The sequence below is a fragment of the Urocitellus parryii genome, chromosome 3 (assembly GCF_045843805.1).
Source record: "Urocitellus parryii isolate mUroPar1 chromosome 3, mUroPar1.hap1, whole genome shotgun sequence".
Classification (NCBI taxonomy): domain Eukaryota; kingdom Metazoa; phylum Chordata; class Mammalia; order Rodentia; family Sciuridae; genus Urocitellus; species Urocitellus parryii.
The window spans coordinates 155,663,668-155,685,300 of NC_135533.1; the positions used below are offsets into that span (position 1 = coordinate 155,663,668).

The following is a 21,633-nucleotide window of genomic DNA, read 5'->3' on the forward strand; positions in this document are numbered from 1 at the left end:
CTTCCTCACAGGCTCAGCCAGTAGTTTCCTGATTAGATGGCTATACCCTGGTTCTCTGCCTGCTTTGGTATAGAGTGACTCAGCATGCAACTAGGCACCCTAGCCTCCTATCCTCCCCATCTTTAGGAGACTTAGCAATCACCTAATTGCTCAAACCACCTTCTCCCTGTTCAGAGTGGACACCCCTCAGCCTGGGCTCTGCCTTTAGCACCTACACCCACCTCCCATAATGGCTCTCACATCAATATGTGACAATTGTCCCCACCCTGCCCCTTCCATCAGTGCTAACACAGCACCTGCACAAGGTGTCCAAACCATCTGGAGCTCCCTTCCTGCTCTTCTTGGCCCTGTGTGCCTGAAGTTCAACAACCCTATAAGTCCTGCCTTCAACCTCTGCCAGGTGTTCTCCTCAGCATTCCCAAGCCTCCCTGAATCAGCACCCATTACTCCTTGCGAGTTCCCATTACAATCAAGTAATCACAGGTCTCCCCACAAGAGACCTGTGGGAATACAGGCTCATTGTCACCTGATCTAGGCCTAGCCCTGGCCCCCCTGTGACCATGGGCAGGTAGTGACTTGCCTGTTACTGAGGAAGCAGCTCTGGATGACCTTCATGATGAAATTTGCAGCCTCTCGCTCAGTCATGTTGGGGCTAAATCTATGCCTGGGAGAAAGACCAAAGGGTGTTGCTGTTGGCTGCTATAGCTCCCTTCCTAACCCTGCCTCCAGTGTGAAGTGGTTCTGCCTGTGGAATGAATTGTGGCATCTGTGCAAATCTGTATAGTTGAAGGCCATGCCCTGGAAATGTACCCTTAGAATCCATGTTCCAGAATCTGGGAATAGTGCTGAGGGTATATGTGGCCTAGTATGGGCTTATCCCTGTCCCTTCAGCTTCTAGGCCTAAGTGGTCCCATGGCTGGGGAGGACTAAGCATGGGGCAGCTAAGCTGCTACAGTCCCAAGGCTTAGGGTCAGGTTAGCAACATCGAGAAACTAAAGGATGCCTGCATGTGACCTCATGTGGCCAGCAGAAGCTGGGTTGTTCTGCAAATATGATCTGATGACAGTTTCACCCAGGAACCCTGTCTGCTCTGGAGTTGCAAGGAAATGATAATCACAGTTACAGTCACATAACAGGATCCCATGGGTAGAGCCTATGCCAATGGACAACTGTCTCCCAGATGGTCTGTGTGTCTGTTAAGGAACCTACTTCAAGAGCTTGATTGTCTGGCCACGGAAACAGGGCAGACCCGTGTCCAACATGAGAGTGACCAGAGAGACAACTGCGTCCATATAAGGCCTGTGGAGAGATGGGGATTGTAGGGTAGACAAAAGTCAGCCTGAGCAGGTGGCCCTGCCTATAGTCCTGTGGCATGGCTGTCCCCAACAGGTCCCTCTGGATTCCCACTGCACCTTTCCTTCTATGGCAGCCCCTTCACATGCAACTTGCTGCTCCCCAGCTGGCACATCCCTGGACTGGGTTGTTCACACACACCCCAGGATTGTTGAGTGGTCCCACCCTGTCCAGACCATGTGAGGCCTCTAGCCATGGTTTCAAAGATAATTTGACCCTCCCTTGTCCTGCAGGGCAGGAGGTACTTAGGGGTTAGAGTCTAGATGTTATCACACATGTTGTGTGGACTTGGCCAAGTGACACACCATGTGAAACCAGACAATACCAGTCTCCAGCATGCAGTTTGGGGGATGGTAGGTGCTCAGGCAATTGTTAAAGGGTAGGTAAGATGCCCTAAAGGGGAAGCCTAAGACTGAGGGGCATTGGCAGGATGTGACTGGAGGTTCAGAGTGAGGAGAGATTGCTAGCAGAGGTAAACAGAGTGGTGACCAGAAGGTAAGGCCTGGGTACCAGGTGCTGCTGGCACCTCTCTCCTCTCCACCTTTGAGGGGCTGTCTATTCTGATGCCCCAGGTCTCACCGCACAGCCAGGTAGCCACGGACACACATCTCCATGAACCATTTGAAGGGAGTAGCCTCCATCTTGCCTCCCATGATCATCACCATCTCGTCTGTCAGCTTGATGTCTGGTTCCCAGCCAAGGTTGCCTCCCGGTGAGCTTTCAAACATGAAGCCAAAGTCTGCAAGACCCCAAAGCCACCTGTAACTGGGGCAGATGTGAGGGCAGGTGGGGATGGGGGCAATCTTTTTTTTTTTTTTAAATAAGCAAGTCATTTAAAAAATTATAGTTGTAGATGGACAGCATGCCTTTATTTGTTTCATTTTTATGTGGTGTTAAGGATCAAATCAGTGCCTCTCACATGCTAGGCAAGTGCTTTGCCGCTGAGCTACAGCCCCAGCCCTGGCAGTCTGTTTTAAGGAGCAGAAATGAACTCAGAAATACCACAACCCACAATCAGGCCATGGGCCAGGTTTTCTTGGGGACAGCCAGGGAGGTATAGGCAGAGGAAGAAGAGAGAGGGAAGAAAGTGAAGGTGGGAGCAGGCTGGAGTAAAGTGAGGCCTGTACTAAGCTTGAACAAGCCTGGTTCCTGACCTGGAGCTCCTGGCTACTCCCCTAGGGTGGCAACTTCCTGGGGCCCAGTTGGGTACCCTCCACAGTATGATGGCTTGGTGGCCAACAGCCTGGATCTCAGAGCTTGACATGTATGCCCCACCCCCTCACCAGCCCTCCCTGATGGGTGGCTCTGGGCATGCTTGCTCTTCTCTGTGGGTGCCCCCTTCCTTCCCTGAAGTCTGAAGGGTGAAAGGAGTGGATATTATAATTGTGGCCCGGCTGACCAATGTGGATGATGTGGCCCTTCTTGTCCAGCATGATGTTGCCATTGTGTCTGTCCTTGATCTGCAGCAGGAACAATAGGAGGCTGTAGGCGGCCATGCTTCGGATAAAGTTGTAGCGTGCCTGTGTAGAAAGGGCTACAATGGCTCTGGGACCTGTGGGAGCTCTCCCTGATTCTGTACCCAGGACCCCAAGCCTGGCTCTCTGGCTCCACCTTGGCAGACCTCAGCAGTAGAAGTGAGCATGGTTGGGTCTGATGTGCAGGACCTCCCACACTCAGAGGTTCATTTTCTGTGGGGAATTCAGCTCTAGGCTCCTATGATGATGGCCAAGGGAGGTTACAGGTATCCCTAATGAAGGAGGACTCTGAAGATCAGGGGAAGGAAGCAAGCAGGTGCTGATTAACAGGAGAGTGGTGGAGGTGGGATGGGTATAAATAAGCCCTCTGGGGCTGAGGCCCTGCTGGTTACCTGTTGGAAGGCCAGGGTAGACTCATCCCCATACTGGCGTGTGAAGTAGTCATACATGCCAAAGTCTGTCTGGCGTCCTAGCTGGTCTCGAGAAGTACAGTCAGGGATGCACTCTATCACCCCGCACTAGAAAAGAAAGAAGGAAGGATGGATCTTAAGGCCTGCTAAGTGGAAGGCATTGACAGGTTTTTTGTGGGGCTCCTGTTCAGGTAACTTACCCCAGGGGCAGTAGCCACTACCCGATAGGGAAAAACAAAGAGGTCGAGGCCAACCAGCTGGAAGATGTTCTTGAAAAGGTCAATGATCTGCAGGGCCAACATGTCCTAGGAACCAAGGAGGTATGGGATGCAGTTGGCTGGCCTCTCCTTGGTCCCTGGCCCACTCAGTTCCTAGTGGTCCTTGAGGTTCATACAGGGCAGAAGCCAAGAAGCCAGTAATAGAAGAAGGGAGGCCATAGCTGAGCAGGGCCTTGACTCACTACGCACTCAGGCATGGGTTAGGCATAAGGCCATGAGGCCTGGAGGATACAAATGGGTAGGGGGGCCCTGCTGGCCTCAGGGCATTTCCCTCTGGGTGGGCACTGGAGGTGGAGCAGTTAGGGCAAGAAGGAGAGATCACTGGGTTTGGCACAGCCCTAATTTACTACATGGTACCTGAACCAAATGAGGGGAAGCAAAGATTCACATCTCTGTATGTAAAGCTTGCCTCTTTAGTGTGCCTACAACCTGGGGGAAAAGAGGCATGGCCCTGCTAAGCCAACTCTGTCACCTGCCGGCAGTCATCCCCCACTTTGAAGATGGCTGCCTGCCAGCAGATCTTCTGATCATCAGCATCCTGACTGCCCGAGTCATCCTCAGAGTCTGAGTGGCATCGAAGACCTGTGAGGCAGACAGGCCAAGGGTAGTGAGAAGACCTGTTAGGCTTCAGGGCAAAGTCCTGCTCACGAGTCTGGAGAGAATCCCAGGAATCTTAGGGATCAATTCTGCAAAGCTCAATGGGGCCAAACAGGGATCCTACAGGGCCTCCAAAATGTCATGAGTCAGCGGGTGGAATTACCGGGTTAGGAGTCTTTTCCTAAGAATATTCAGGCTTAAATGAAACTGAAAACAGGAACCCCATTTTTATACACAGAGAGGTCTCAGGTATGCCCAGGATCAGTGTTGGGCACTGTGAGTCCGTGGGACAGGAAGAACATGTCTGTACACTGGGGTTCCCAGGGGCCTTAGGAGCCAGAGTGTAGGAAAGGCCATGGAAGGTGTGCTCCCACAATGGCCAGCGGCCTCTCTGCAGCTGGCCACATCCCCTCTACTGGGTTGAAAGGTGTTACTCCAAAATTCTTGCTTACCCAAAACCTCAGAATGTGACTTATTTGGAAATAGGGTCTTTTCAGGTATAATCAAGTCAAGATGAGGTCATATTGGATGGGGGGTGGTGTTCAAATCTAATGACTAGCATCCTTATAAGAGGGAAATTTGGCCATGTGAAGGCAGAGGTGAAGGTTTGGGCGATGCTGCTATAAGCCAGGGAATATCAAGGATTGCTGGAGACCACCAGAAGCTTGGCGAAGCAAGAAGAATCTTGTTTTAGAGCCTTCAGAGAGAGCATGGCTCTGCCAACACCTGGATGTAAGATTTATGACCCCAGTCTGTAAGGCTGCCAGAGGAAACTAAGTCACAAATGCCCCAGGCTACTCAGTCCTAAAGGGGCCTTCTGATTATGCAGCTGACTTGGGGCGTATTTCCAAGGTGGGCATGTCTGTCATATATACAAGTTCCATGCCATCTCCAAGGGAGAGGTAAGATTGAGAGGTAGCAGCCATCATCTTTTATGGGGAGCTGGTAATAAACTAAACAGGCCAAAAGAAACTGGCACTAGCAAGGAAAAGCATTTAGATCCCAAATTAAAGCAGAATTCTTTACTGACCTTCTTTTTCAAGTTCACTTACTCCACATCGTTTCACCTTAAATTTAGCCAGATATGGGGCTTTTGCAGCACTACAAAAAAAAAAAAAAAAAAAAAAAAAAAAGAAAGAACATGGCACATGTGATACAGCAAACTACTAAGTAAGGCCACTGCAGAAGGGGGCAAGGGAGGCACTCACCTCTGCATGGGAGTCCCAGACTTGTAGTCAATGTCCAGCACAATGGCCTCAGGATTGCTGGGCAGGTAGCAGCCTGTGCAGGAACAGAAGGGAGGCATAGGGAGCTCACGTATGATCATGGTGGAGGCAACAAACAGTTCCCAACACACACTTTACATGGAAAGTCCACCCTGCAGTCAGCCCACCTTGCAGAGGACTGCTTCTCATCCATGGTTACCAGCAACTTCTTATACTTTGGCTGTTATAGATCTGTTCTCCCTGACTCTGACTTTCACAGATCTTTTCAGACAGCTAACAAATGAGCCACACCTCCCAGGAGATGCTTATCAAAAAGGATGTGCTGAGCCTCAGCTTTACAGAAGCTATCTGCCACCAACCCTGGTGGAATTTTGCTCTCCAGGTGGGAATTTTCCACCCTGCCTCTGCTAGTCTCAGCATCTCTCAACATACTTCCATTCTTGTGCTTGTTCCATAGTCAAGGGCTTCTCTTCCTCTGTAAATGTATCCAGAAGAAGGATAAGAGGAAACCCCATTCTTGGAGCATTCGATGCCCAAGGGCCCAAGCATATGTGTGTGTGGCTGGCCATTGTCTTTATGGGTGCCCTGTACTACCTGGAGAGAGCAGAAGTTCCCCTCTGTTTCACAGGCCTACAGAGGCTGCCTGCTTACCAGGCTGCACCTTCACTTCAGACAGAGCTGACAGACAAGCCTTCTTTCTCTCATCGCCTTTAGGGTAGGGCCTGAAAAACAAAACAGAAATAATTTTTTGTTTCCTGCAGGAACTGGCCTCTGAGGGACAGCCCATGGCCATCCCATTTGTATTCCCTTTTCTATTTCTCTCTTCCCAGTTCCAGCTATTCCTGCCCAAGTCCCAATTGTCAGGAGACTATTTGCAGCAGTGCCTGTGCGGTATTTCTCTCATGGAGAAGCCTAGATGGTCACAGGACCAAGGTGGGGCTGTTTTCTAGTTGTCTCTGCCTCTTGCCTTGTGTGTGGGATGTGTGTATTGCTGTTTGAAGCATTGGGAAAGACAGGTGGCTATGGGGGCTGGATTCAAATGCTGTCTCTGTAATTTACTTCCTGCATGACTGGCAGGTCCTTTAGACTTCCTGCCTTAGGATAAGGGTGGAAGGTGATAATTGGAGACCTGCACCTATTTACACATGATACCACCCAGGAAATGTTATCTCCCTCCTATAGTTTGGATCTGAAATGTCTCCCAAAGGCACATGTATTAAAGGCTTAATCCTGAGCTTAGTGCTACTGGAAAGTGGTAGAGACTTTTAAAAGGTAAGACCTAGTGAGAGCTTTTAGGTCACTGGAGGTTTGCCCCTAAAGAGATCGGCAATGCTGGTCTCTTTCTGATTCTTTGCTGCCATAGGTGAGTAGCTTCCTTTGCTATGTGTTCCTGTTGCCAGAGGCCCGAAAGAAATAGGACTAACTGATCATGGACTGAACCCTCTGACACTGTGAGCCAAAATAAGCCTTTCCTCTTTTTGGTGCTGGGGATCAGATCCAGGGCCTTGTGCATGGTAAGCATGTACACTGAGCTACATCCCTAACCTCTTTCCTCTTTTTTTTCTTTCTTAATTTTTTTGTAGATGTAGATGAACAGAAAGCCTTTATTTTATTTGTTATTTTTATGTATACTAAGGATTGAACCCAGTTCCTCACACATGTGAGGCAAGTACTCTGCCACTGAGCTACAGCCCCAGCCCCAATGCCTTCCCTCTTTTTAAATTGATTATTTCAGGTATTTTGTTATAGTGAGGCAAATCTGACTAACATACTCCTTCAACCCTTTATCTTTGTGGGCTAGAAGCTGCCAGAATTGCTGCCCAGGAAAGAGCTACTGGAGAAATGGTCAGATCTTGGAATGACCAAAGTAGAAGCAGCTGTGTGATGGAGATAGCCCAGGGGGAGCAAGGCCGGGAAGAACTGTGCCTAATCCTCCCTCCCTTTCCTGGGTCATCCTGGGCATGTGCCCAATGTCCTCAACTCCAGGGCTCCATCCCATGCAAATGAGAAATGACACTGAGAGCCAAGCATGGAGTCAGATCCATGTGAATTGAGGGCCCAGGCCAACAATGATAGAAGCTGTGAAGGATGTGTAATTTCCCTGATACCACTAGGATCCTTCAGATCTTGGAGAAGGCAGAGTGACTTAACTGTGGGGCAACACAGGGACTGAAACTAAGATGTGTCCTGAAATGATGTGGCAGTGCAAGTTACGTTGAATCACCAGAGCAGAGCTCCTTCACTCTGGCTGTATACCAGAATCAGCAGCAGCCCCACCACAGGAACTCTCATTTACCTGGTTGGGATGGGAACTTGGGACCAGGCATTGATGTTTTTAAAGCTCCCTAGGCAATTTCAAGGAGTGACAGGGATTGGAATGAGACATCCCAGAAAAGTATTCTGAAGTGCTGCCACTTACTTGATGATGGCTGATACATTGGTGATCTTGTTAAAGAAGTCAAATTCCCGCTGGTAGAAATCCTTGGCTGGTCCTGACAGGGAGCCTGTAATCTCTTCTACTAACTGCTCCAAAAGGTCACCAATGTCAGCTGCCAAAGAAACAAAAAAGTTGAGCTCCTGTGGCTGCAATAGAGTCCTTCAGTCCACTCAGGCCAAGGGTATCTCAGCACCCTAACAGAAGTATGTGTAGTGTGCTCTGTGGACGTGGTATGCAGGCCATCATTGCCCCCTTCACTGCTGACACTAGCTATGCTAATGGGAAAAGCTTCTGGCACCAGAGTGGAGCTGAAGACAGGGCCACATGCATGGATTCCTTACTGCTACACACTCATAGTAAAGAAAAAGCCAGTGTCACTTGAGAATGTCCCCCGTGAAGTAATACAAATTAATTTTATTAAACCAAGTACATGACTTTTCAATATTCTGTGTGATGAAAATAGGATGCCCAAGCAGTGACCTTGCTGTATTTAAAGCCTGCACTGTCCTGACCTGAGAACAGAGCATTTGTCTGACTTTCAAGCTGAACTCACCTCTTTTTTCATGAAACTATTTTTTGTTTTGTTTTTTTGGTGGTGCTGGGTATTGAACACTGGTACACTCTACCACTGAGCTACACTCCCTTTTTTTGGGGGGTGGTAGGGTACCAGGGATTGAACTCAGGGGCACTTAACTGCTGAGCCACATCCCCAGCCCTATTTTGTATTTTATTTATTTTTTAAAAATATTTGTTTATACATGGGCACAATATCTTTATTTTGTTTATTTATTTTTATGTGGTGCTGAGGATCGAACCCAGGGTCTCACACGTGCGAGGTGAGCGCTCTACCACTGAGCCACAACCCCAGCCCCTATTTTGTATTTTATTTAGAGACAGGGTCTGAGTTGCTTAGCGCCTTACTATTGCTGAGGCTGGCTTTGAACTTGCAATCCTCCTGTCTCAGCCTCCAGAGCTGCTGGGATTACAGATGTGTGCCATTGCCACCTAGCAGCTATACCCCCTTTTTAAAAATTTGAGACAACATCTCTCCAAATTGCCAAGGTTGAGTTCAAACCTATGATACTCCTGCTTCAACCTCCAGAGTAGTTAGGATTACCTTGCCCAGTAGGACTTCATTTATTACTTCAAAGAATGATACGTAAAATATAGCTATTCAGACTTAAATCTATGGCAGAAGTTTTCTTGAAAATGAACAGAAAATCTGCCACTTAAAGGAGAACTAAGAATTGTGGGTGTGGTGGCACAAACCTGTAATCCCAGTGATTTGGGATTACAGGTTTAGGATTATGAGGCCATAGGATTGCAAATTTGAGGCCAGCCTCAGAAATTTAGATCCTGTCAAAAAAGGAGAACTAAAAATTTTTTTTTTGGGGAAAAATAACTTACATCTGCTCCTATGAGTTCAACAGCTTCCTAACTTAAATATCTTTCTGACAAGACTGGGTAGGATATTAGATGATTTTTCAATATAGCCATGTGTCACTTAACAATGGAACATGAAATGAGAAATGCATTATTAGGCAATTTTGGTAACTGTGAACATCATACAGTGTACTTACACAAACCTAGATGATTTAGCCTTTTAAAATTTTTAAAATTCCTCAGGCTCCCCGCCCCTCTCCCAGCACCTAGTACTGGGGATTGACCCAGGGCTTTGCATATTAGCTTGGCAAGCACCCTATTATTAAGCTATACTTAATGCCATACTTAATACTAAGCCCTCTCAGTTTTAATTTCTAATTCTGTTTAATATTGATAGCTAATGCCCACATAAACCAAAGCTCTTTGAGGTTTCAACAGTTTTTAAAAGAGTATGAAGAGCCTAGAGGCTACTTGGAGAATTGCTGCCCTTACACAGAATCATAGGTTGTGTCAGGCAGAGTCTGTGTTGAGCTCTGATCACACAAACAGCTGTCTAACCTGGGGCTCTTACCCCTGAGAGCTGCTTGGTGGTTCTTGGAGGGGACATATAGCAAACGTTTTTTGAAGGCTGCTCTGCCTGTAATGTTAATAGTGAGAAGTGTATCACTAAAAAAAAAAAAAAAAAAATACTCACGGTCCTTCTGGTGCCCTTCTTCATCCAGGTAGATGTTAGTTTTCATGTTCCAGATAAACTGGTGTGCCAGAAGCTGGGATTTGGATGCTGCCCACAGAATATACTCACGCACATAGCCCATCTGTAGTAAAGCAAAATCACTGTCAGCCCAGGCTTTGGGTCCACTCACTTTCTGCCAGAAATGATGTTCGTTCTTTTTCTTTTTTTTGTAGTGATGTGCTGGGAATTGAACTAGAGTCTCACATATGCTAGGCAAGTGCTTTATCACTGAGCTACATCCCCAGCCCAGGAAAAGATTTTCTAACCCAGTCGAAGAGTTAACTCCCAAAGCTTGGCTGCACAGGTACCAACTGTGTGGGTGAGCTCTCCAGGATCAATGGCAAGACTAGCCCAGGGGGACAGGCCAAGTTTCAGCTGGCTGGTAGCTGGTGAGTTGGGACCCAAGTGGGAGAGGTCTTCAATACAGGCCTGAATCAGCATTTGTCTCCTGTTTCTACATGTTGAATTTAAAAACCATGATTCTCAAAACTAGTTTCTGGGGCTGGGGATATAGCTCAGTGGTAAAGAGAGCTTGCCTAGCATGTGCAAAGCCCTGAGATCAATCCCCAGTACTGCAAGCAAGTAAATGAACAAAGCCCTCCAAAAGCAATTTTTGCTTTTGTTAAGTGTGAGAAATGAGTAGACTAGGTACCAAAAGCTCATTTGTAAACAGGCTGTTTAGAACAAATGTTCCAAAGTAAAGTGATAAGCAGATTCTAGAAAGCCCTATCTAATGTACACCTATTTTCTGCTAAGTTGACACACAGCCAGTATCCTAAGGACCTATTTCTCTTCCTTTCTGATCATTTCTTACCACTAGACTAGTAGCACCAGGTTTTTTTTCCCCCCACCATACAGAGCTTAAAACCAGGGTCTCATGCATGCTAGGCAAGGAGTGTTCTACCACTGAGCTACACCTCCAGACTACTCTTTAAATTTTAATTTGAGACAGGATCTCAATAAGTTGCCCAGGCTAGCTTTAAATTTGCAATCCTCCTGCCTCAGTCTCTTGAGTAGTTGAGATTACAGATATGCACCCTTACATCCAGCTTGGTAACTTTTTTTTTTTTTTTTTTTGGTACTGGGAATTGAACTCATGTGCACTCAACCACTGAGCCACGTCACCAGCCCTATTTTGTATTTTATTTAGAAACAGGTTTCCCTGAGTTGCCCAGAACCTTGCTATTTTTAGGGCTGGCTTTGAACTCACTATCCTCCTGACTCAACCTCCCGAGTTGCTGGGATTACAGATGTGCACCACTGTGCACCCGGCAGGTAACTCTAGTTTTAATGACCATGTCCTGGGCTTAAGAAAGGCAGACTGGTTACTCAGAGAAGACTCCCAGAAGAGGTCTCACCTTTAGCAATCTGAGGCCAACCATATAGTAAAGTATTCCTAAAATGGATATTCCCAATTTGGATTGTGGGTGGCTAGGCTTAGCATAGGAAATGCTTTAATAATTCATGGCTATGGGTATTTCCCAATTCTGTTTTTTAAAAAATATTTTGTTTTTAGTTGTAGTTGGACAGCAAATGAATCTAAAGGTAAACAGTGAATAATCTATAGCTTTTAAATGTTTTCTTTATAATAATGTAAACACTGAGAGTTCCAAAGTAAAAATTACTAAACATGGTACATATCTACCACTTCATCTTGTTTTCTCTCTCCCTGGAAACATTAAAAAAATACATATATTTAGTTGTACATAGACACAATACCTTTATTTTATTTATTTTTATGTGGTGCTGAGGATCAAACCTAATGCCTCACACATGGGAGGCAAGCATTCCACCACTGAGCTACAACCCCAGCCCATCTCCCTGGAAATTTTTATTAGCTTTTGATTTGGTTTGTTCTTGCAACCCCCCTTTTTCTTTTAAACAGAGTCTTACTATGTTGCCATGCTGGGCTTGAACTCCTGGACTCAAACTATCCATCTACCTCAGCTTCCTGAGTAGCTAGGACTACAGGTATGTACCACAGCACTTAGCCTTATTCTTCCTCTTATTTAAAAAAAGTCTAAGCAAATATGTATAGATATTTGGTTCTCACAGGCTTAGAACTTTAAAAAAAATTCCCTTAAAATGGTAAGCATGAAAAAAAAAATAAAGTTAGCTAAGTCCTGTGTTGTTATAACCACAGACAGAAAATAACTTTCACAAGAGAGCATATATTTTTCCCCCAGTGGAAAATATAAGGACAAAAAGGCAAAAACATCTGAACTACTTTTCAGTAAGCAAATTGTTAGTAACAATATTGGTATTGCTATTTTGAAGCTACTAAGTATTACATAGTAGGATAAAATAAAAAAGTACTTTGTTAATGTAGTTAACAACCAATATTATTAGCGTTAAAATATTCAAACTTAAAAATGAAACACAGTAAAAAACCAAAATACAAAAAACCTCTGTAATCCTACATTTGAATTGGGAACATGTGTACAATCTCATGTTGCACTTTTCTAGGCAGGAAAGACCTAGAAAGGAGGACCCACTCTATTGCACCATCTTATTCCCCCCGCCTCCCCCCCAAACCTATGGATGGAACTCAGGGCTTTGTGCAGGCTAGGCAAGTGCTCTATTACTAAGCCTCATCCCAGCGGGGGGTGGGGGGTGCTGGAGTTGTGGCTCAGAGGTAAAGTGCTCACCTTGCACATTCGAGGCCCTGGGTTTGATTCTCAGCACCTGGCTTTTAACTTGTGATCCTTCTGCCTCAGACTCCTGAGCAGCTGGGATTACAAGGGTGTGCCATTGTGCCCAGTTTATTTTTTAAATTTTGAGACAGGGTCTTGCTAAGTTTTCCAGCCTGGCTTCAAACTTGTTATTTTCCTGCCTCAGCCCCCTGAGTTGTTGGTATTATAGTCATGTGCCACTACTTCTGGAATAAATAAGAAAGATTTCTAAAAAGCAGCTGATGTAAACTACCAGCAAATAATAGAAACTGCAGCCTACCTACATTTCCTTATGCTAACCTTGACCTCATTTACAAGCTAAGTATAGCTGCCTAAGTTTCCATGTGCTCAATCCTTTTTCTGGTGGCCACCACTCAGAGTTCACACAGAGATCCTGGGCAGTGGTTCCAGCTCCCTTTCTCCACTGGATTAGGCTGTTCTGTTTGGCTCCCACCAAAGCATAGCACCAAGCAGTAAAGGGAGAACATTGCTGAAGATGGGGTTGGAGGGGATGGGAAAGGGAAATGGCTTTCTGGAGAAAAGGTTCCTTAGGGCTATACCATAAGTTGTGGCACCAGTGCTAAGACCCAGTCTACATGGCATAAACATGATATCTCCATGGTATCACTACTTAGTTGGAGTGCTGGAAACTACCTAGTTAGGACAGTGAATCATTCTATAGGATTGTCTTTTAAGAGAGGATGGCTTCTGTTCTAGATGGAGCATCATATCAGTCTGTGGGAATATGTCCATCCCTGGGACATCCAGCCTCGGGGCTCATAGCCAGGTTGCCTGGTATACAGTGCTTAGTCCAGTGCTCAATGTAGCCAGGGAAACGAGGCTGGACACAGGGTGGGAGAAGATGGAAATACATGCTGCTGCATTCAACATGGGTATGGTGCACAGATGTAATAAGGACACATTAAGTACCACTGTGGGGTATGGGTAGTATGGGGTCCAGATTGTGACCACTCTGGTGGGTATTTTCTGTGCCATACCTTGTGCTATTAATTCTATGCACATGTATACTTTTATGGACTGAATTGTGTCCCTTAGTGCACATGTTAAAGAACCTCAGCATTCATTGTATTCAGAGATGGGATCTTTAGTAATTAAGATAAAATGAGGTCATTAGGATAGATCCTAACCCAGTATGACTGGTGTCCTACAGGAGGAGATAAAAGACATATATAGAACATGTGAAAACATAGGCAAAAAATGCCTACATGTCATGGAAGAAATAAGCTCTGCTTGATATTGGACTTCTAGTCATCAGATCTGTGTAAAAATATGTCTGTTGTTTAAGCTACCTGGTTTGTGGTGCTTTGTTATGGCAGTCTGGCATCATCTTATCTAATCCGGCTCACCACTTCCAATGAGGAGACAAGGGAGTGAGGTTCAGGGAGTTCAAATGACTGTGTCAAGACCCCCATCCCACAAAAGGGAAGCCAGAAGAGGATGCCCACCCTGATGAAGTAGCTGGCAATTGTCCTAGAACCCTGCAGAGCATGACTGGGCCTCAGGGTACAGCAACAGGAACATAGGGAATGCAGTTACAGCTGGGCAGCCCTGCTCCCGAGGGAGTCCCTGCAGAACCTGTGAGAGCTGGGGACAGGTTGGGGAACAGACTGGGTGTGAGGGAAGCAATGTACACAGCATTGGGAGAGGCGAGGACAGCTTGTACCAGCACAGCCTTACCTTGTCATACCTGAGGGCTTGCACGATCTGGGGGATGTAGAACAGGATGGCATCCTACAGAGGAAAAATGACCATGATCTCTAAGGTTAGACTAACCAACACAGATGATGTTCCAGGGTCCCACCCGACGCATAATGATAGGTAATGGAATCTGCCCTGCTTCTGCTCTGTTCACAGGATGCTGTGCTCCTTTGAGTGCCACAGCAGGACTGAGAACTAGGAAAAGGCCTCTCTCACTTATAAAAATAGCCTGCCTTGGGGAAATGGCTGAAATTTACAGTAGATTCCATGATGCTGGGGTTACAGTGAGTCAGGCTCTAGAATATTCTTCAGACCTTCCCTCCACATGGCTGTCACATGGGATCCCTGGTGCATCTGACACTTTGTTTGGTTTAAGAGGCACAGGTGCATTGTTGTGGGGAGTCTGCTCACCTCTGGAATCAACTCAAACTTTATTTTTTAACTCAAACTCACTAAAAAATAAATGATTAGAAAACATATCTGGGAAAAAAATAGAAAAAGAAAACATGCCAGAATTAGTACTAAAAATCTATCCTCTATAACTACTTGAACAAAGAAGGGGAATGAAGATGTCTTTTAAGATAGACCCAAATACTTGGGTGCCTTCCAGGTTGATAATGGAACCCTGTCTTCTATATTCACTAAATCACTTCAGGAAGCCAGCTCTGGCAAGGCCCTGGGCTTACCGGGGGGAAGGACCGCAGGACTTTCACTCCATACTGTGCTGTGAGAGGGTGTGGTGGATACATGCTGGAGAAGTAGGAGAGGCCTGTAGGTGGATCTGTGGGTGCCCAGCAGAGTACATGGCTGAGCTCTGGTGCATCAGCATCAATAGTATGCCAGGTGACAAGGAACTGGGGAGAAAATAGGGATGTGGGGTTATCAGGCAGTCCCTGAGAATCCTCTTGATATATCCAACCCATGGTCCACAACACAAAGATGGCCACAAAATGTGATGATTGTAAACCACTTATAACAATATGGAAAATGATTCTGATATGTTTAATATACTTCAACCTAACTGCACAACTGCAATTAGGTTGAAGTACTTAGCTGTTTTTACATGATAAACAAAATAAATGCTATATAATAGAAGCGGAAAATATAGGGAATTATTTCATACCACTGAGATTACCAGGTCCCTGTTTTTGTCTAGTTTCTATAATTTCTAGGCATTTCTGGGAGCAGTTTAAACCAGGCCTGGTGTCTGGGCTATGATACCTTGATAGCTTCAGGGACATCACTAACAGCTCCTGGGTCCAATCGAACGAGACGGGTCACTTCATTCCCGATGGCTTCTGTGTTCTTAAACCTAAGGTGCACAGATGTGAGTTGGGTGGCCTCACCAGCAAATACATTCCCCCACAGCCACAAGTGGGGAATGATGAACTAGAGGGATTCAGGTCAATACCAAGTGACAGCTACTCAAACACAAGTGTTTGAAAAATAATAGCATTAATAGTTCGACTGAAGAAATGACCAAACTTTCTTAAACAGGAATTAATCTACACTCATTGTTCAAAGGGCATCCTTTTAGAGTCCTTGCTTTAGAACCCCCACCTTTTACTCTTTTTCAGTCCCATATCCTCTCATGCTGGCCCTTTATAGTAGCCTATCCACAGGTCAGCTTCTCAGTCTACAGTCTAAGGCCACAAGGCATCTTACTCAGTGTGAGGACAGTCATGAGTTTGCAAGCGTTACTGCCCCAGGTATTCCATAAATATGTGCTTTGAAACAATGCAGGAGAACCCATCTGTGGTCTTGCTCCTGAGACCAAATTAGGACCAGAGAAAGCAGAAAGGAGGCAAGTTTGGGCTCCTGGTTAAGAAATATCTGCCTCTCACATATCCACAGGGGCCTGGGGAACCATCTGCTGGGACAGCATCACAGTGGGTCTCTGTAGTCCCTCTCAGCCACCATCAGTCTAAGAATTTTGTCCCTGTCAGAGCTTACAGGACCCTTGGCTGTTAGTTGCAGCACATGATTCCTCTGAGTAGCCTGTGTTCAAAGATGACATCCATGAACAAAACCAAACCCTCCCCAAGCCTGTTTTTGCAGTCTGCCTCCTGGAAGCAGAAGCTTCTGTAAATCATACTGTGCCTCTGAATTTGCCCTGTTGTTATCTCCCAAGTCTCTGGGATGCTATGGCACCCCAAGGAGGAGCCTAACAACATCATAAGGATTACTGTGCAACATTTGTACAGAAAGAGTGGGTGGGTATCTTGAGAGAACTGGCCTGCCTGATGTCCTCATCACGATGTGGCCATATCATGCTCCTCAGCATTCATGGCTCAGTTGGCAGGCCCCTGCATAGGACCTCTGGTGAGGGTGGGTGACACGGGCCCACCTGGCTGGCAGCTGAACGGCCAGGTAAGGAGAGATACTCCAGGCGAGGTTCACATTGTCCTTCCACTGCTTCTCACTCAGGCTGATGTACTTGGATCTCCAGTTGGCTACACTGTTCTCTCCGGCCTGGTCAAGCTCCAGCTCTGGGGCTGATAGCGGGTTATACCAAGTGATGAGACGCTCGATCTCGGTGGCCTAGTAATACCAGACACAAATGCCCAATGTACCTTCTGCAGGTACTCACATGCCACCCTCACCTAGGGTGCTGTCTGGCCATGTGGTAGGCAGTGGCCATACCCTTGGGTCTTACCAGCAGGGATAACAGCAGTGTCCTACGCTTCATGTAGTATTTGTGTAGCTGGGAGCCCCGGTTGGTTTTCTTAGACATGCCTGGGGAGGAAAGGCAAAGGACAAGTGTAGTTCCTGGCCGCCTAATCAACCTTGTGTTTCTAAACCTAGGGGAAGATGTCTATCACTCTGTTATCTGAGTGAGTGTCCGTCAGGCCACCAGGATGGGGATTCAGACGAGACAGATGTAGGAGCAAATCTCCCACAAACCTGATTTCTTGGAGATGGTTGACATGCCACTAGACAGGGGATAGGTGTTGATCCAGCCTTGTGTGGCCTGTTGCCGAGAGCCCACAGTTACATCCAGGTTACTTCGGGTGTCTTGGTTATCTGTAGGCAAACATTTGTTGATTCTGGGATGAGGAAGCTCAAGAAAAGGCATCATAAAGAGAAATGAACTTTTACCAGAGATAAGGCAAATATTGGGAGGCCAGGAACTTTCTGTGGCACTGGAATAGATGGAGAAGGATTTTGCCAAATAAACCCTTCAAGTATAATGAGTTTTCCAAACAACTGGGAAGTTTTTTATGCTAACTATACTAGATAGAAAGCTATTTCTAAAGTTTATTGTATCCCTGGCTAGTCTTTTAAAATAGAATAAAACAAATATTATTTTCTCGATAAATGATGAGGGACTAGGGATGTACCTCACTGATAGAGTGCTTGCCTAGTATACATAAGGCCTTGGGTTTGATGCTTAGCACTGCCAAAAAATCTTTTAAAAAAATTCTTTTATTTTTTGGTATTGGGGATTGAACTCAGGAGCTCTGGACCATTAAGCCACATCCCCAGCCCTATTTTGTATTTTTATTTAAGAGACAGAGTCTCACTGAGTTGCTTAGCACTTTGCTTTTGCTGAGGCTGGCTTTGAATTCGGGATCCTCCTGTCTCAGCCTCCCAAGCCATTGGGATTATAGGTGTGCACCACCGTGCCCAGCAATAAATACATCTTAATAAATGATGATGGCAGTTATCTGATCACTGGCAATGTGTTGATTTTTGATACAGCAGTAACTTGAGGACCTCTGGTGGCAGATTACATGGACTGTTTGCTCTGTTCTAAATGGACCCAGAAATGAACCTTAGAAAGTATCCAGGCACAGTGGTACACTCTTGTAATCCCAGCACCTTGGGAGGCTAAGGCAGAAATACTATAAGTTTAAGGCAACTTAACAAGACCCTGTCTCAAAATTAAAAAGAGCTGGGGATATAGTTTGGTGGCAGAACACCCTTGGGTTCAACCCCCACTACCAGAAAACAACTGCTTTTTAATGTGTGGTTTGTAATCAGCTACATGCTCAGAAGAATAGGAATATGGTTTCCTTTTGGAGTTTTGCTGCTAGTAAAAGCTTTAGTGTTTCTCCTGGAGCAGTTTGTTCTCGGGCCCCAGAAAATTCTTTGTCCCTATCCACCTTGGCTAGCTCCTATGTGTCCTTTCAGACTTAGCTCTGATGTCACTGCTTGCAGAAAATCATCTCTGACTTCTCCAACTACTTTGGCTAGGCCAAATGCCTGTCCTGAAGGGCTGGTCCCATGGTTCCCTCTACTGAAGTTACCCCCATTTGATAGGCTCCTACTAGATCATGCTGTATTCATATGAGCACACTGGCCAATGCCAACCTGTAGGGCACCTGAGAACGGAACTGGTACAGGTTAAAGTGATGGTGACAGGTTTCTACTCATAGGCCCCCTGTGCTTGTCATGTGCCTTAGCTTGGGCTGGAGGACAAGTAGTAGCAGCCAGGCAAGCTGTGGACCTCCAACAACATACAGCATGTCTAGGCCTAACTGCTATCCTGGTTGGCTCATTCAGGGCTGTACATGGCATATCCCTGTCCCCTTGTCCCCCCACCCCCAGCAGATGCACTGCTGAAGGCAGTACTTACCTGGGGGAACGAGCTGGCTGGCGGTCAGGTACTTCTTATCTGAGAACATGGCAGTCCAAAATTTAATCATTATGCTTATGTCTTCACGCAGCCTCTTCTCTCCTTGAGTAGGGAACTTTGGAGGACAACTTCAAACAACCACAAGAGGATAAGAGTTGAGTTTGCAGAGTCAGGGCCTAGAGGCCAGTCACATAACACAGTGAGAGGTGACAGAACACAATGGTTCCTTAATGTTAAGAGGTTAGCCTGGAGTTAGTCATTATCAGTGATGATCTCAGTGGTTTTCACAGTAAGGTGTGCTGGTTTTAAGAGCCTTCTCCTGCCTACCTCCATCACTACCCTCTGCAATGTCTAAAGCTTTTAGCTGAGTGATATGCTTAAGCCAGGTCATGACAACTGAGCTCCGCATACAACAACAAAGTCTACATTTGCAAAGGCCCAAGTAGTAGGTATTTGCAGTTTTTCATGCAATAACCAATTAAATCACCAGGAAAGGTAAATGACATGCACGTAATCTGTTTCTTCTCTTCTCTGTTTTTTTGTTTTTTGAGATAGGGTCTTGCAATTATTGTCCAGGCTGGTCTTGAACTCCTGTGCTCCAGTGATCCTTCCACTTCAGCCTCCTAGGTACTGGAACTACAGGAGCACATCACTGTGCCCTGTGGAACTTAATCTCTTAAATCAATTGAACTAAGAAAATTTGCATGCATCTTGTCGGGAGGCTACCCTCTTAGTACACACATGCACATGCAGATATAAGGCATAGGACTGATGATAATAAAATCCAGCAGTCCATGGGTTGATGAATTATAAGGTCAGTAAGTATGAACAGGCAAACTGACCCTTTGTGAGTGAACTCCTAGGGTATGTGTAGGGTGGGATCTGTTCTATACCTGAAATAGTCAAAGGCAGTTGAGTAGATCTTTTCACGAAGCACATTGCGGATGGTTGCATTTGGAACCACGTCGGCATGCAGGAGGGACAGCCCCAGAGTCAGCAATCTGAGAGAGAACCCCAGGCCTAAGTCAGAGTGGGAACCCTGGTTTAGGGCCATGTCTCAGGGGGGTGCTGGCCATTCTCCTGAGTAAATCATGCAGCCCTAGAGCTCAGGGCACATTTCTGGCCAGTAGAGCTTGGACTGGAGCATCAGCCAGGTAAATATCAGTCACAGATTACTTTTACCCCAAAGATTTTTTTTTTTTGGTCATTTTTGGAATCAAGTCCAGGGCCTCACTTATGCTAAGGCAAGTGCTCTACCACTGACCTACACCCTCAGCCCAGAAAAAATGATTGATGTATGTATATAGGTGACTCTATGACCAGTGTGATTCTGCAATCTGTACAGTCAGAAAAATGAGAAATTGTACCCCAATTGATTCAAATGTATGAATTGCCAAAATCATTGTAATATCGTGTGTAGCTAATAAAAAAAATTAAAAAACCCACAAACTTTGATTTTTGTTGGGAGAAAAGTGAACAATGTGTGTTATTCTGCCTAGGCCAGATATTTCAGTCTCACAAACTATCTGTAGGCTAAACTCTTGAGGTACAGTCATCTGAAAGTGCAATAAAGTAAGAATATTTATGAGAGAGAGAGAGAGAGAGAGAGGCAGAAAGAGAGAATAATTTTCCATGTAGCTGGTTTCTTCTAGACTAGGCCCTTAGCAAGGTGATGTGAGACATAGGAAGGGGAGGCACTATTCCTTCCTGCAGGGATTTTATAATCCTGGGCTGGGAGAGATTATGAGTCCCCTTGATGGGTGAGACAAAAATTTCTATAGAATAAAAAGCCATGGAAATCCCACAAAAGAAAAATACAGTTCTAATAGGGATCTTGTAGAGGGGTAAACCCCAGCTGTTGAAAAGTTTGGAAGACCTGGGAGTGTGATGGGCCCTAAGGAGGAATAGTTTTTCATATAGCAGGGTTACCAGGCTCCAGGGCAAGTAGCTGTAGGAGCCAAGACTAGGGATACTGGGAGGCAACATGGGTAGTCAGGCTGAGTAGGAGGAGCATAACACACACCAAGCCCATCCCACAGAGGGTCATCCCATAAAGGGGATGGAGGACCTGTGGTGGGGAATGCAGACAGCTGGTTGGTCCAAGTCAGAGTGGTGAGGGAGAAGTGAGGCTGTGGATAGGAAAGGAAGTAAGAAGCCAGACATATTACAGGGGGAACCAAAAATATTTGCGTCTGGCTACATAGGAGGGTTAGAGGACAGAGAGCCATCTAGAACAGAAACGGAAGACAGGTGGAGAGCACACTGAGCAAGGCAATTTCTCTGTATTTACAAGGCTGCTCACGGCATATTGGTGCAGGCAGATACTGAAAAGGAGTGACTGATCATCTCTATGGCAATTGGGATGGGATGCAAATTGTTTCCTAGTATATCATTCCTGTTACATTTTATAAAAGTACTAATCCTTAACAGATTATATGTTAATAAAAAAGAGAACTTGGGCTGGGGTTGTGGCTCAGCAGTAGTGCGTTCACCTTGCACGTGCAAGGTCCTGGGTTCAATCCTCAGCACCACATAAAAATAAATAAAATAAAAGTATTATGTCCAACTACAACTAAAAAAAGAAAAAAAAAAAAAAAGAGAACTGGTCCTTTCCTTCAGCTTGTTTGAGAAGCACAGTCCCACTGAGTAGCCGGTGGGCTGTAGGGACATGGGTCTAGAGCTCAGGGGAAGGGCAGTCAGAGAAGGCTGCAGCAGTGAGGGCCTCTATTGTGGCTGGGATAGAGCAAATACCACACCAACCACAGGCCCTG

The 21,633-nt window shown here is 45.9% G+C and overlaps 1 protein-coding gene across 2 annotated transcripts in view; it reads right to left on the reverse strand.

The window, feature by feature from the left end:
- Positions 1-21,633, reverse strand: part of Pi4ka (phosphatidylinositol 4-kinase alpha) — a 134,338-nt gene that overhangs the window by 951 nt on the left and 111,754 nt on the right. The window contains exons 35-54 of one of the 2 annotated variants that reach the window (XM_026401773.2): positions 19,756-19,863; positions 18,863-18,990; positions 17,188-17,307; positions 16,940-17,019; positions 16,631-16,824; positions 15,505-15,595; positions 14,970-15,137; positions 14,263-14,316; positions 9,854-9,974; positions 7,759-7,888; positions 5,991-6,061; positions 5,322-5,394; positions 5,144-5,214; positions 3,989-4,098; positions 3,439-3,543; positions 3,221-3,346; positions 2,753-2,873; positions 1,933-2,092; positions 1,210-1,299; positions 581-664 (exon numbers count right to left, since the gene is read on the reverse strand). In XM_026401773.2, coding sequence (XP_026257558.2) covers positions 581-664; positions 1,210-1,299; positions 1,933-2,092; positions 2,753-2,873; positions 3,221-3,346; positions 3,439-3,543; positions 3,989-4,098; positions 5,144-5,214; positions 5,322-5,394; positions 5,991-6,061; positions 7,759-7,888; positions 9,854-9,974; positions 14,263-14,316; positions 14,970-15,137; positions 15,505-15,595; positions 16,631-16,824; positions 16,940-17,019; positions 17,188-17,307; positions 18,863-18,990; positions 19,756-19,863 — 2,205 coding nt within the window. Of the gene's footprint in view, positions 1-580; positions 665-1,209; positions 1,300-1,932; positions 2,113-2,752; positions 2,874-3,220; positions 3,347-3,438; positions 3,544-3,988; positions 4,099-5,143; positions 5,215-5,321; positions 5,395-5,990; positions 6,062-7,758; positions 7,889-9,853; positions 9,975-14,262; positions 14,317-14,969; positions 15,138-15,504; positions 15,596-16,630; positions 16,825-16,939; positions 17,020-17,187; positions 17,308-18,862; positions 18,991-19,755; positions 19,864-21,633 lie in introns of those variants that run through there. The other variant, XM_026401774.2, reaches the window with a different exon arrangement.